At 42.8% G+C, this 12,742-nt stretch overlaps 2 protein-coding genes across 3 annotated transcripts; both read left to right on the forward strand.

Annotated features, from left to right (window-relative positions):
• Positions 1-275: 275 nt before the first annotated feature.
• Positions 276-5,329, forward strand: zranb2 (zinc finger, RAN-binding domain containing 2). Of its 2 annotated transcripts, none has more exons than XM_030372860.1 (10): positions 276-496; positions 1,080-1,132; positions 1,218-1,326; positions 1,433-1,515; positions 1,608-1,684; positions 2,053-2,205; positions 2,617-2,834; positions 3,402-3,461; positions 3,996-4,166; positions 4,451-5,329. In XM_030372860.1, exons 1-10 carry the CDS (start codon positions 432-434, stop codon positions 4,512-4,514), a joined length of 1,053 nt encoding a protein of 350 aa, XP_030228720.1. In that variant the 5' UTR covers positions 276-431; the 3' UTR covers positions 4,515-5,329. The 2 variants fall into 2 exon arrangements, with proteins under 2 accessions (XP_030228720.1, XP_030228719.1); XM_030372859.1 differs by having other exon boundaries at positions 302-496; positions 1,203-1,326.
• Positions 5,330-6,218: 889 nt separating this feature from the next.
• On the forward strand, positions 6,219-12,115 carry ptger3 (prostaglandin E receptor 3 (subtype EP3)). The gene is made up of 2 exons (XM_030373410.1): positions 6,219-7,723; positions 8,649-12,115. The coding sequence occupies exons 1-2, from the start codon at positions 6,875-6,877 to the stop codon at positions 9,012-9,014; spliced, it is 1,215 nt and encodes a 404-aa protein (XP_030229270.1). The 5' UTR covers positions 6,219-6,874; the 3' UTR covers positions 9,015-12,115.
• The last annotated feature ends 627 nt before the right edge of the window (positions 12,116-12,742 follow it).

The following is a 12,742-nucleotide window of genomic DNA, read 5'->3' on the forward strand; positions in this document are numbered from 1 at the left end:
ATCTATCTACCGATCAACTACCTATGGGATAGGTAGGTGGTCAGGTAGGGAGGTAGGCAGGTAGATAGTCTATCTACCTACCTAACTACCTACCTACCTACCTACCTACCTATCTATTTATCTACCTATCTACCTATGCATGTATCCAGCCATCTATCTGAATTATTATAACAACCATAACACAGTTGTGCATCCATCTATCCATCCATCCATCGTTAGAGCTGTTCAGCAGGGGTGTGAGTAAAGGGGGAGACCGTCCTACTCTCAGGAGTGAGAGTACATGAGGAGAACGTCCTACCAGCAGGGGTGTGAGTAAACGAGGAGACCGTCCTACCAGCAGCACTCTCCGCCTCCGACGCCGGGAACTTTTCGCAGTCCACCCAGAGAGCCCCTAGCCAGCGTGCTAGCTAGTAGTGTGGACACACACAAACATGTCGACGTCGGGAACAAAGACCTTTCGGGTCAGCGATGGGGATTGGGTTTGCCCTGATAAGAAGTAAGTCAGTGTGTGTATTATTATAGTGGATGTGATGTTTTCAATGGTGGCGGATTGCATTAGCGTGCGGCGTTTTGTGAATTTATTAGAGGCTAACATCGGCTAACCAAGCGCTAGGCCTGTGAAGTGGTTAGCGCCTCTTCGTGCAATGCCCACAGCGAATCAGTAACCACGCATTGTATGATCATCTCGACAACGATAGGAAACAATCATCGTCTACATATGTCCAGCCATTGCAAGGACCAACATGTGTTCTTGGGGAGCTGCAGGCATGTGATTAGCTAGCTAGCATGTCTGCAAGTAGCCGACCCTGGGCTGCTGCCTGGCTGGCTGCTCCTGACATTAATGACGAATCATTTCTATCAGAAGAGGTGATCAGAGGCTGCAAGGTTACACTGGGACTGCAAAACAATGTTAACAAATGTCCCGTTTTACTAGTTATCTTTGAAACGTCATCTACTGTGACTCCAGGAATAGACCTATTGACAAGCGATCTTGTTGTAGTTGCTGTATGTATATATATGTTTATATGTATGTGTATATGTAGATATGTATTAATATCTATATATTTCTGTTTCTGCAGATGTGGAAACGTGAACTTCGCAAGGAGAACCAGTTGCAACAGATGCGGTGGAGGTAAGTTCAGTTCTGAAAAATGAAGACTCTGTTTTGCATAAGCTAGGCATCTTACATTCGTCGTCATCAGTTTCTACTCCGGCAGAGAAAACAACAGAAGCGAAGATGATGAAAGCAGGGGGCACTGAGATTGGGAAAACCCTTGCAGAGAAGAGTAGAGGTCTCTTCAGTGCAAACGACTGGCAGTGTAAAACGTACGTCACCCAATGAGAACTGCATTACAGCTGCAGGTTCCAACACATTCAGTCAAACGCGTTGCATTATTTATGGACGCTCACAACCCATTAACTCTTGTTTAAGGTGTGGCAACGTCAACTGGGCCAGGCGGTCTGAGTGCAACATGTGCAACACGCCCAAATTCGCCAAGCTTGAGGAGAGAACGGGTAAGAAGGGACCACGACCACAAACCGAGAACCATTACTCTGCATTGCATCTCATGTGGAAGTTCACGCTTTTGTTGTTTTTACTTTGACAGGCTATGGCGGTGGTTTCAACGAGAGGGAGAACGTTGAGTACATCGAAAGGGAAGATTCTGATGGGGAATATGATGAGGTGAATAATATTAACATTGTAGTTACTCATTTCCCTTCATATAATAAAAAAAAGTGAGGCTGAGAAGGATATAAGCACGCAAAAAAAAAAAAAGGAGTAGCTACAAAAATAATTTAGTGTTGCACAAGCAGGTTTCTAAAAATAAACCCCTGGACTGAATGCAGGGTAGTTGTAGGAGCCAGAGAACAAAGTGCATTTATTCTTCCTTTTAAGTACTTAAGTACAGGAAAAGCGGTGCAATGTGCATCAGTTCATGAATCCAGTGACTTTAATTGGTGTGTCTTGCTGTTACTGCGAGTGCGTTTTTGAATTTGTTCACGTACAAACTATGGATTTGTCTCATGTTGTCTCTCTCTGCTCGGCAACAGTTTGGCCGGAAAAAGAAAAAGTTCCGCGGCAAACCCGGCAGCGAACCGGCAAAAAAAGAGCCCGCAAAGAAACCTCCCGCGAAGGTCGAGGAGGAAGACGACGACGATGACGAAGACGAGGAGGAAGGAGACCTTTCAAAATACAAACTGGATGTAAGTCAACCCACACAGGGCCGAAACCAGCGTTCATGAACGATCAAATACCCTACACCGAACCGTAAAAGTTATATCAGCGATGTGACTGGTTTAAATACCATTTATTTTAGAGTTTATTTGTTTAGCACAAATTACAACATCTGTGCAAGGCGGAAGCGAAGCCTGTTTAGGCTTGTAAAGAGTTCCACGGTTTTGAGTGTTTGGTAGTACCATTTGTTTTGTGTATGATCTCGGAGCATAGGCAAGCCTACAGAGACGTGTTTCTTTGACGGCCTGCTTATGGGGCAGGCAGCTAGCGGATCGTGGGGAAAGATCGATGAATGTGATCATTTGTGTTTAGGCCTAGCATTGCTGATGCAACCTTTACCTCAAACAATACATAACACGGTTAACATGGTCCCTCTTTAGGACGACGACGATGATGATGAAGACGGAGACCTGTCCAAGTACGACCTGGACGCCAGCGAGGATGAGGCCAAGGAGGGGGCGAAGGCAGAGCAGGAAGTGAAGGAAGTGAGAAAGGAGGGGGAGAAGGAGGACGATAAGGACAAGGCCAGTCCCACGGCCTCGTCCCGTTCACGCTCCTCCTCGCGGTCGTCTAGCTCCAGTTCTCGGTCGAGGTCCAGGTAAAGGGTAACGCCAGGCAAAATGTCAGTATCAGCTCTCAATCTCTTTTTTCCACACTACTGGTCCACTTGAACACAACGTGCTGCTGGGTATTTTTTGTGTGCTGATTTCTTGTGTTAACTGCTTTTTTCGTTGACGATTTTGTCCTATCTGCGCCGTCCTAATGTCAGCTTCTACGATACATCGAATGACCCTTTTCATATGTTCTCACGTTGTGGCCTATTGTTCTCTTTGGTTTTTATTGAATTAAGACAGTTTTAGTACTTTCAGTACAGGACGTTTTCTAAAATGTTTAGCCAGTGAGTTTATTTTATAATAAATGTATGTTTTATCTCTGAAATATTTGTACAACAATTACTCATATTTGCTGTTCTTTGACATAAAATGTATTTTTATTAAATATCTATTTATATACATATTAACATTTTTGTATTTGAACTTCTCTTGCTCCAGGTGACTGTGGCTGTACTGTACTGTGCACCAGTCTCTCGTGCACAGTACAGAGTCCCCGTTCTGGCCCTCTGCATAGAAAATATTGGAAAAAGGGTTTTTTTCTTGTGTTCCAGGTCCCGTTCTCGGAGCTCCTCCAGTTCCAGGTCTGGATCTGGCTCCCGGTCCGCATCCAGGTGAATGAGGTGGCATGCACTCTCTCTCTGCCCCCAGAGAGAGTGCATGTATCGGGGCGGAAGGCCGCAGATTAGGCCTGGTTCTAGATAAACTAACGAGGGGCTGCACAGTGATGACCTATACTGCTCTAGCCTCCTAACGGGTGGGACTCTGCACTGCGTCTCGTTCTGACACTATTCCTAGATAAATTTAGGCCCCGGCGATGTATATACACTTCTACTTCCGACTTCAAATTACGATAAGAACTGCCTGCGAGATTTGATCCGACAATTGTTCATCCTTCAAAGCAGAGGCTAATGGTGCCCGGCAGCAGTCATCAACCACCCAAGAAACATATTAGCTAATACATGTGTACATAACGACGCTAATGAGCGCCATCATTAATGTACCCTGGCCTTGTATCCACCTTCGGGAGCGCATAGCAAAGCACTCCTGGGCTCAGCGTTCATGAAATGCCTGCTCCCCCCCCCCCCGGTTGAGCTCACGCTGATTATCTTGCCTGGTTTATATCCCTTCCCCTCCACCCCCATAAGATCCAGCTCCCGGTCTAGGAAGGGATCCTCTCCCGGGCAGGGCTCCCCCCACTCCCGGTCGTCCACGCCCAAGCGCAGCCAGTCGCCCGAGGCGGGGCGCAAGCGTAGCCGCTCCAGGTCCTCGTCCGGGGGGAGGAAGCGCAGGCGCTCACGGACCCAGTCGTCTGAAAGGTTTGGGTTTGCCGTGGAACGCTATACCAGTGGCCCACTCACTGAATTCACTTTATTTTTGTAGTGTGTATCGTATTGAAATGTCTACGGTTTCTCTGTACGTTCTTATAAGAGAGAGGGCTTGCAAAGTAATTTCAGATTTGTTTTAGTTCAATGTTTTTTTTGTGGTGGTTGCATGTTCGTTTTGGTGTGTTTTTTTTTTTTTTTTTTTTTTTAAATCGATGTTTGTCTGCACTGTGGCTCACCTTCTTCTTCTTCCCGCGATGTTTCCCGTGTTCTTCCAGACGCCGTGGACATTCCTCCGGATCCTCTCACTCGGGCTCCAGTTCAAAAAAGAAATCGGTTTAGATGCCCCCCCTTAAAAATCAGAGCAATGATACAGGGCGAAAAAAAGGACCCTAGTTATAAGTGCATGTTGTGTTTGAAATAAGAAGAAAAAAAAAAAAGACCGGCCAAGTTCCTGATGCTGTTTGATTTCATAAAACGTTGCAGCTCATCTGTCTGACTCCCCGCTTAAAATACGAGAGCGCTATCCGTTTTCTCATGCTACCCGCCACTCCTTAATACATTCTGCTCTGTGACATGCGTGTGTGTAACTTTAGGTGTCAAAATAAAATACAAATGTCTGGTCATGTAAGATAAAAAAGACATACTGTGAAGAGGTTGTATCCATTTTAAAAGTCATTTTATTTTATTTTATTGGATTCGCCTGCAAAACCTAATCAATATAGGTTTAGTTTTTTTTTCCGTTCAAAGAAAAATAAATTAATTTTAATTTGGCAAGAAATAGGCTATTTTCAAGGTAGTATTTGAGGTTTGGGTCGGTTTTGCTGCGTTTTGTGTTCAAGGTAAGTATTTTTCTTTTACTTTAGATTATTGTTTGGATTTTTTGTCTGCTCTGTCATTAATTGCACACATTCTCTCAAGCATAACGTTTGAAATCTTATAGCGGATCCTGACAACAAAAAAAAAAAACATCAAAAAATATCAAATGGTTTGTTAAAACCTTGGCCCTCCGTCACTGAGAAAATACACGTTAAGAAAATCGAATTAATTCCCATGATGACGCAGCATTGATAGAATGTGCTTTTGGGTGTTTTTCTTCTGTTAAAAAAAAAAGGGTAATATGTAAAACAACATGTAAATAAAATGCCTTGATTTAACTGGTGGTCTTGTGTTTCATCATCCTTAATGGATTCAAATTTAGTGGAGCATGATGGCGGCATCATTTTCTCATGTCATTCTTTGTGCTTAATTGCATTATGGGATTAACCGGCACGAGGTCAAACCTCTCATCTCCCCATTTCGGCAAGAGTGCGTTTTGTTCGTCCTTGCAGCTCTGTGCGCCATAGGTCTCCGTAGGATAGCCTACAGCAGGCCTATTCAACTAGCGGCCCGTGGGCCAAATGCGGCCCCTCTTCATTTTTTTATGGCCCGCAAGAGGTTGCATGCAAAAAATAAATTTAATAAAGGAGAAACATAGTTGCATGCAAATCAGGTTTCTGTGTGTAGCCGGTGATACTAGCCAGTATCAGTACCCCACAATCAGGAACTGGCATCACTTATTCTGACAATGTTTGGCTCAACCGATACATGTGAGTCTAGCTTTTCTCATATGAATGCCATCAGAACAAGGGCACGTTGCTCCATGACCTATGAGAAGCAGCATAAGAGTCTCAGGATGAGCCAAACAAGGCAGTGCAACCTTTCTTACTGACTCACTGGCTCAAAAGGTCTCATCTGTACAGTAGTTCTGTTTTGTGATGATTCAAACAACATTGTTGAATTCTAAATACGTGTCCAAAATATGTGAGAACAAAATCTTTTATAATGATACGATTAAAAGTGAAGAAGGAAGGAATGCGTCTGACAAGTTTATTCCATGTAGTAGTACTATATATATTAAGTTAACACTACTTTAAGTACGATTGATTTGCAGCGATTCATTCACATAGTTTTACTCTGTGTGGCCCATGAACCCCAGTGGTTTTCCTTTTCGGCCCACTTGTTAAGGAGGTTGAATAGCCCTGGCCTACAGCTATGTCTCCTATTTACGTGCCTAGTGCTGTTCTCGTTCCACTCGAAAGGTGGCGCTTGTATTTAAAACGCAAGATCAAGGATTCAATTAATAGCCTGGGACGTTTCGACCGACCTGCTGAACAACATCGATATAATTGCATGTCCTTTTTGCATTGTGATAAACGTTTGTTTCAGCTCAGAGAAAGGGTCCAAATTGTGTTACATCGGAAATGTAATGATTAATCCGTTATCACTAAATAACCAGATGATTAATAGGTGTTTGGATCTTTTTAACAGGTGATCAATGAGCTATATATTGGCCCGTTGATCATGTCTCATTTATTTATTTATTACAAAATGTTATTAGTTTATAGAGGACGAAGTCACGCCAAAAGTTTGTTTGAAACACCTGATCAATCAGACAAATTATGATCTATTTAATCAGTTTAAACAACTGATGACGGGGCGTCTGGATTTGAACCGCCGCAGTAACAGGCAAAATGTGCCAAGCCGTCCCGCAGGGTAGGGGGGTTGCTGGCGCGCGGCGCGGTCGGTCCCGCCTCTGCTGCTTAAAGAGTCCGGTACGCCTCCGCGCTCCTCAGTTTGCCCAAGCAGCAGGAGTGGATTATAGGATGCTGGACACGTGCGATGGATTCTAGTTTTTTTATATTATCAACATTACGGAAAGGATGACTTCCGACAACTGTGATTCTCTCGAGGCTCAGCAGAACATCGGAGAAATGTTGAATTCCAACGTCTCCAAACATTTACGCGAAGGCAATGGCACCAACAGTGGCTCTTGTAGCTCGGTGTCCGTTGGATATCCAATTACTATGATGCTCACGGGCATGGTGGGCAACTCTCTAGCTCTTATCCTGGTGTATTTCTCTTACAAAAAGAAGGAAAATATAAGGAAAAGGTCGTTTTTGCTTTGTATTGGCTCGTTGGCGCTGACCGATCTCTTTGGGCAGCTTCTGACCAGTCCGATCGTCATATCAGTTTACCAGGCGGGCCTCAAGTGGGAGCGCATCGACCCGTCTGGCAACTTGTGCCCGTTTTTCGGTGTGTGCATGACCACTTTCGGTCTCTGTTCTCTTTTTATGGCCAGCGTCATGGCCATTGAGAGGGCCCTGGCGATCACCAATCCACACTGGTACTCCAACCACATGAAGACAAGTGTCACCAAACAGACCCTGGTGATCATCTGGTGTCTGGTCTTGATCTTCGCTCTGCTGCCCATCGTAGGGGTCGGCAAATACACTTTGCAGTGGCCAGGGACTTGGTGCTTCATAAGCACGGGGGACAGGGATGTTCCCGGGAACATGTTTTTTTCCATTACTTTCGCGCTACTAGGGATCTTCTCTCTGCTTGTGACTTTCTCCTGCAATGTGGCCACCATCCGGGGGCTGGTCATACGCTGCAGGAACAAGTCTGGCACGGCCCAGTCCTCCAAGCAGTGGGAACGACTCACCACGGAGACCGTCATCCAACTGTTGGGGATTATGTGCGTCCTGCTAATTTGCTGGTCTCCCTTACTGGTATGACTTTTATCTTTTCGTTGTCCATGGGATTTTTTTTTCCACTTCTAGAATCTATTTACGCACACGCACGCACGCTTTTTACACTTCACACTGGTTTATTTTTGTCGTACGTGCCAAAAAGCCAAAGTAGGCTACTATGTGGTCCTGCAAGCTTCCTTTGATAAACTAATGCCATTTGCCATTAGGCGAATCCACTTAGCCGGGCCCTGTTTGGTGGTCTGCTCATTGTATAATGAGGTCATATATTATCCGTCAAACATTTTATTGCCCCGTTGAGGATATTCCGATTATCCACAGGACTAGCAATGGTGCTGCTGGGTAATGACAAGCAACCAGCGTCTGCAGCCAATGATTTGTAAACTATTTGTCTATCATTTATATATTGTGTTAGCTTGATAATGAGATTTTGCCTTTTTGGTGGTCCTTGTTATTGCGTATGTGATCAATTATGATCAGTTATTCATATTATTTTGAAATGAACAATAAGCATTTTTTTCCAAATGTTCTTTTGCACAGAAAAATAGTTCACGTATAACCAAATCTACATTATCACAAATATATTAATAGGATGGAGGATAAAACGTTATGGTCTAATAACCAAACATCAGCACACACATTATTTTTCCCAAAGTGACATGAGATTGATAACAAGACCAAAATAGTTCACGTATAACCAAAAGTACATTATAACAAATATATTAATATTGGAAGAACTAGAAATTGAACAACCAATTTTTTATATAACACAATATGAGTGCAGAAAAGCTCTCATGCTCCAGCATTACACTCAGTATCCATACCAAAGAGTCACTCGGACCACTTATAACAACGAGGTAAAAGGTATCATCAACTAAAACAAACAGAGTTGAAAGTGTGTCATTTGTCTCAAATCAGCATCCACATCAACGACCTCCCGTTACAGGTGCTAATGCTGCGGATGATCTCCACCCAGACCTCATCCCATCACTGCAAGCAAGACCCCTCTTCTTCCTCCTCCTCCTCCTCCTCCTCCTCCGTGTTCTCATCCACCTCCTCCTTAGCCCCGGGTCGAGACCTGGATTGCAACTTCTTCCTCATGGCCATCCGCCTGGCCTCGCTCAACCAGATCCTAGACCCCTGGGTGTACCTGCTGCTCCGGGAGATCCTGCTGCGCAAGTTCTGCATGGTGGCCAACGCCATGTCCAACTGCTCCATCGAGAGACGCAACGAGAACCAGGTGGCCCTGACCGCCCTCCACAAGGACGTCTCGCCGGAGGCGGACTGCCTCCAGAAGCAGCAGACGGAATAGACGGCCCGCTTTGGTTTATTGTTTACATAGAAGCAGACGAGACGGGACGGGATCCGGGGTTGTGGCGCGGATCGGATCGGATCGGATTTCCTGCACATTGACAGATTCATTAAACGGTTCTGAAACGGATTGTTTCTTTTTTCTGCACGACGGGAGACTGGATTTGAACTTTTATTTTGTAGACTGTACACAGGAGGGTGCTTAAGGTGTCTAAGGAGTCAAGAAGCTGTGCGGCAGTACTGTACATGTTCACCAGCTGAATCCTCTCAATGTGCACTCGTATTTGTTTGCTTGAAAAAAAAAACAAGGCACATTCCATTCCAAAGTCACCTAACCAGCATGTGGTCACGGCACCTTGCAGACTTGTTGCAAAGTTTCGATTGTAGTTTGAAAGGAAATTGTTTTTGGGTGTTTATCTTTGTTTTGACTGTGTCTTTGGACTGCAGACTCACCAAACATGGTTGCTTATGATATTGTTGCTGATGTGGTTGTGCTCAGAAAACCTCTGTGGCCTATTAGTTTAAATAAACATGATCCATCAGGAACAAGGATGGTGAATCAATTCCATGCAAAACTATAATCGAATGGTGCAGTGTTCTCAGAACCTTTTATAGTGCCTGCTGAACTGTGGCTGCTTCTAACAACGCTATTACTGTACATTCACAGAGGCTTGACGGAGAATGTTGAAAAGAGGATTTCAATACAAGCTGTATTGTTTATTTTTTTATTTTTCACCTACCTATAAGTACTAGCTTTAAAGCGCTTGATAAAACTATATTTATCGTATTGCGCATGTACAGGATTGTTCCAATGGTGAAACGCAAGAGACAATTATGTTTGATTAGTAATGGTCATTGTAAATATTTGTTAAGCAAAAAATGATTTATTTATATGTTGGGGTAATTGCACATTTTCTTGTTCATTTGTGGTGAATGCCGTCTATAAATGTTAAAATATGTATCCCGCCGGGTTGATTGCAAACAAGGCCATTGAAATGTGAATGTCGTACCGTCTATCCAATTCCTTTCGAATTCTGCAAGGCATGGAGCTTACTTAGTTTTTCTCCATCTAAGATTCTCGCATATATTTGAGACATGCCAACTCTTAAATGCCAATACAAGATGTCGAAGCTTACAAGAGGATCAGTTTGGATGCAGAGACAGTGAAGTAGCCCCTCCGAGCCAAACGGTACTGGGGAAGATCTCGAGAGACGTCGTTTTATGGCAAGCCGAATTGTCATTTATTAACTAAGTTTGACTATCCGGAATTTACATTGTAGATATCAACAACTTCATTCAAGATATCTGTAATGTAGTTGTGACTAGTCGAAACGACAGTTAGAGATATCTGTAATGTAGTTTTGACTAGTCGAAACGACTGTTAGAGATATCTGTAATTCAGTTTTGACTAGGCGAAACTGAATTACAGATATCTGCAATGACTTCACGGAAAACGACATTCAACTCGTCACACATCTTAAATGACAATTGCAGATATCTGTAATTCAGTTTCGCCTAGGCAGAATGAAAGTTAAAGATATCTCAAACGTCATTTGAGTGTTGGGCATTACGTTTTAGATATCCAGAAATACGTAATTTCCCCTTGCCGCCGTAATCAAAGCAGAAGTGGGTTCATTTCCGAATGGAATAAGAAAGGAGCAGTCATGGCGTTGGCTGTGATCGAAAAGATCACGAGAAAATATGGAGCGATGTAATCAGTGAAATGTGTGAATGATGATTGAACGAGGAGCTGCTCCGCTCCCGCTTAAAGTAAACGGTCCTATAATTTGTCATTACAGATATCTGAAACGTCATTACAGATATCTGAAACGTCATTTCGCCTAGTCAAAACTCGACTTCAAGATATCTATAATTCAGTTTCGCCTAGGCAGAATGAAAGTTAAAGATATCTACAATTGTAGATATCTCTAATCAAAATTCCTTTCAAGATATCTATAACTTTATAATAGATATCTACAACGTCATTTTGACTAGTCGTAACTCCAGTTAGAGATATCTACAACGTCATTTTGACTAGTCGTAACTCCAGTTAGAGATATCTACAACTTCATTTCGCCTAGTCAAAACTTAATTTAAGATATCTGAAAAGGGACATGTAGATATCTTGAATTGAGGTGAATTAAAGATATCTTGAACTGGAATTATGACTAGTCAGAATCAAATTGTAGATATCTCAAACTGGAATTACAGATATCTACAATTCAGTTGCAGATATCCGTAATTCACAAAGTGGATATCCGCAACTGAATTGTAGATATCCGCAATGAGAAACCCCATAGACATGAATGGCGAAAATGACGTAATTTCGCCTAGGAGGAATGTCTTTGTGGATATCTGAAATGACAATTGCGGATAGGAGGAATGTAGTTGCGGATATCCGAAATGTTAGTTTTGACTAGGCGAAACTAAATTGCATATATCTGCAATGTAAATTCCGGATAGTCAAACTTAGTTAATAAATGACAATTCGGCTTGCCATATCGTTTAGAGGACGCTAACTACTCCTGGGTGACAGTTAATGAGGACTGATTGGGTGAACACCGGTGTCTCCCTCAAACATTTGTACTTCATCTGTGTATCATAATTGTCAGATTGCATAGTTACATTTTGTACCCATAGTAAATCAATGTTTGTGCCATTCTACGTTAGAAGACAAATGTCCTTCGGCATCTTCTTCTGCAGCAGTAGGATACTGTTTGCATAGGATAGCAAGGAATTCTCTATGATCTTCTCACATTGGCCGATAGAATTATGTGTCGGGTACACCAGACTAATCTTGTTGGGATCATACCAAAATGTGAGCTTAAAGCTAATTGGTCAGAATGCTGTGTGGGAGGTGGCCACCTGAAAGCAGTATAGGCCTCTCTTGAGTTTTTGTTGATGTTAATGATTAGTATTTATGTCAGGGATTACAGTGAAAGAAGATCTAATATGTACATTTAAGTTATTGACAAACTGCACCAATGCCTCATGGAGACATTTCCATGCAACATGGCTGTTGAATGGAAAGTAATAAAAAAATGATCACAACACAAAAGGCTAAGTGTAATTCAGGGTTTGTTTTGTTTGTGTGTTTTCTATGTTTTCTTGTTTGCACAGAAATTTGCTTGTGGGTTACCTTGTTTCTTATCGCAAATGAATTGTTGCCCGTTTTTAGCAAGTTGCTTGGGTAAAATATCTCATTGGATGTATTGAATTAGTATTTAAATCTGCTTTTGAAAACCTTATTGTTTTTCTCCAGCGTTTAAGAATGTTTTCATTATTGTTTTCAATGTCTTTATTTTGAGGAAAGTTTTTCTCAGTTCAAGTTTTTCGTCATATCAATTAGACCCTGCTTAATAATTACTTGACTGTGGATTTTCTTCCTTTGTGTTTGGAAAAAACACAGAGGCCCCAAACAAGGCCACAGAACAGGTGAGGTCGGATTTTCTTACGGTATTCAAATACATTCCTCTTGGTTCCAGTGAACATCACCTGAAAGCCATAACACTGTGAATAATGCTTTATGATTCTCAGAAAGCTTTCTCTGCCAGCTGGCTCCATTCTCCTAAGATCAGTCCGGCATGCAGTTTGATCTTCTGATTCCATCCATGTGCTGATAGACAGGCTGCCTTTATAGAGGCCTGTATTGGCTTGAGGTTGGATAAACTCCTTCCAAGAACTCCCTACAGCGTCGCTTTCCCCCACCCCAGCTGCATCTCAGTTAAC

The sequence above is a fragment of the Gadus morhua genome, chromosome 12, assembly GCF_902167405.1.
Source record: "Gadus morhua chromosome 12, gadMor3.0, whole genome shotgun sequence".
NCBI lineage: Eukaryota > Metazoa > Chordata > Actinopteri > Gadiformes > Gadidae > Gadus > Gadus morhua.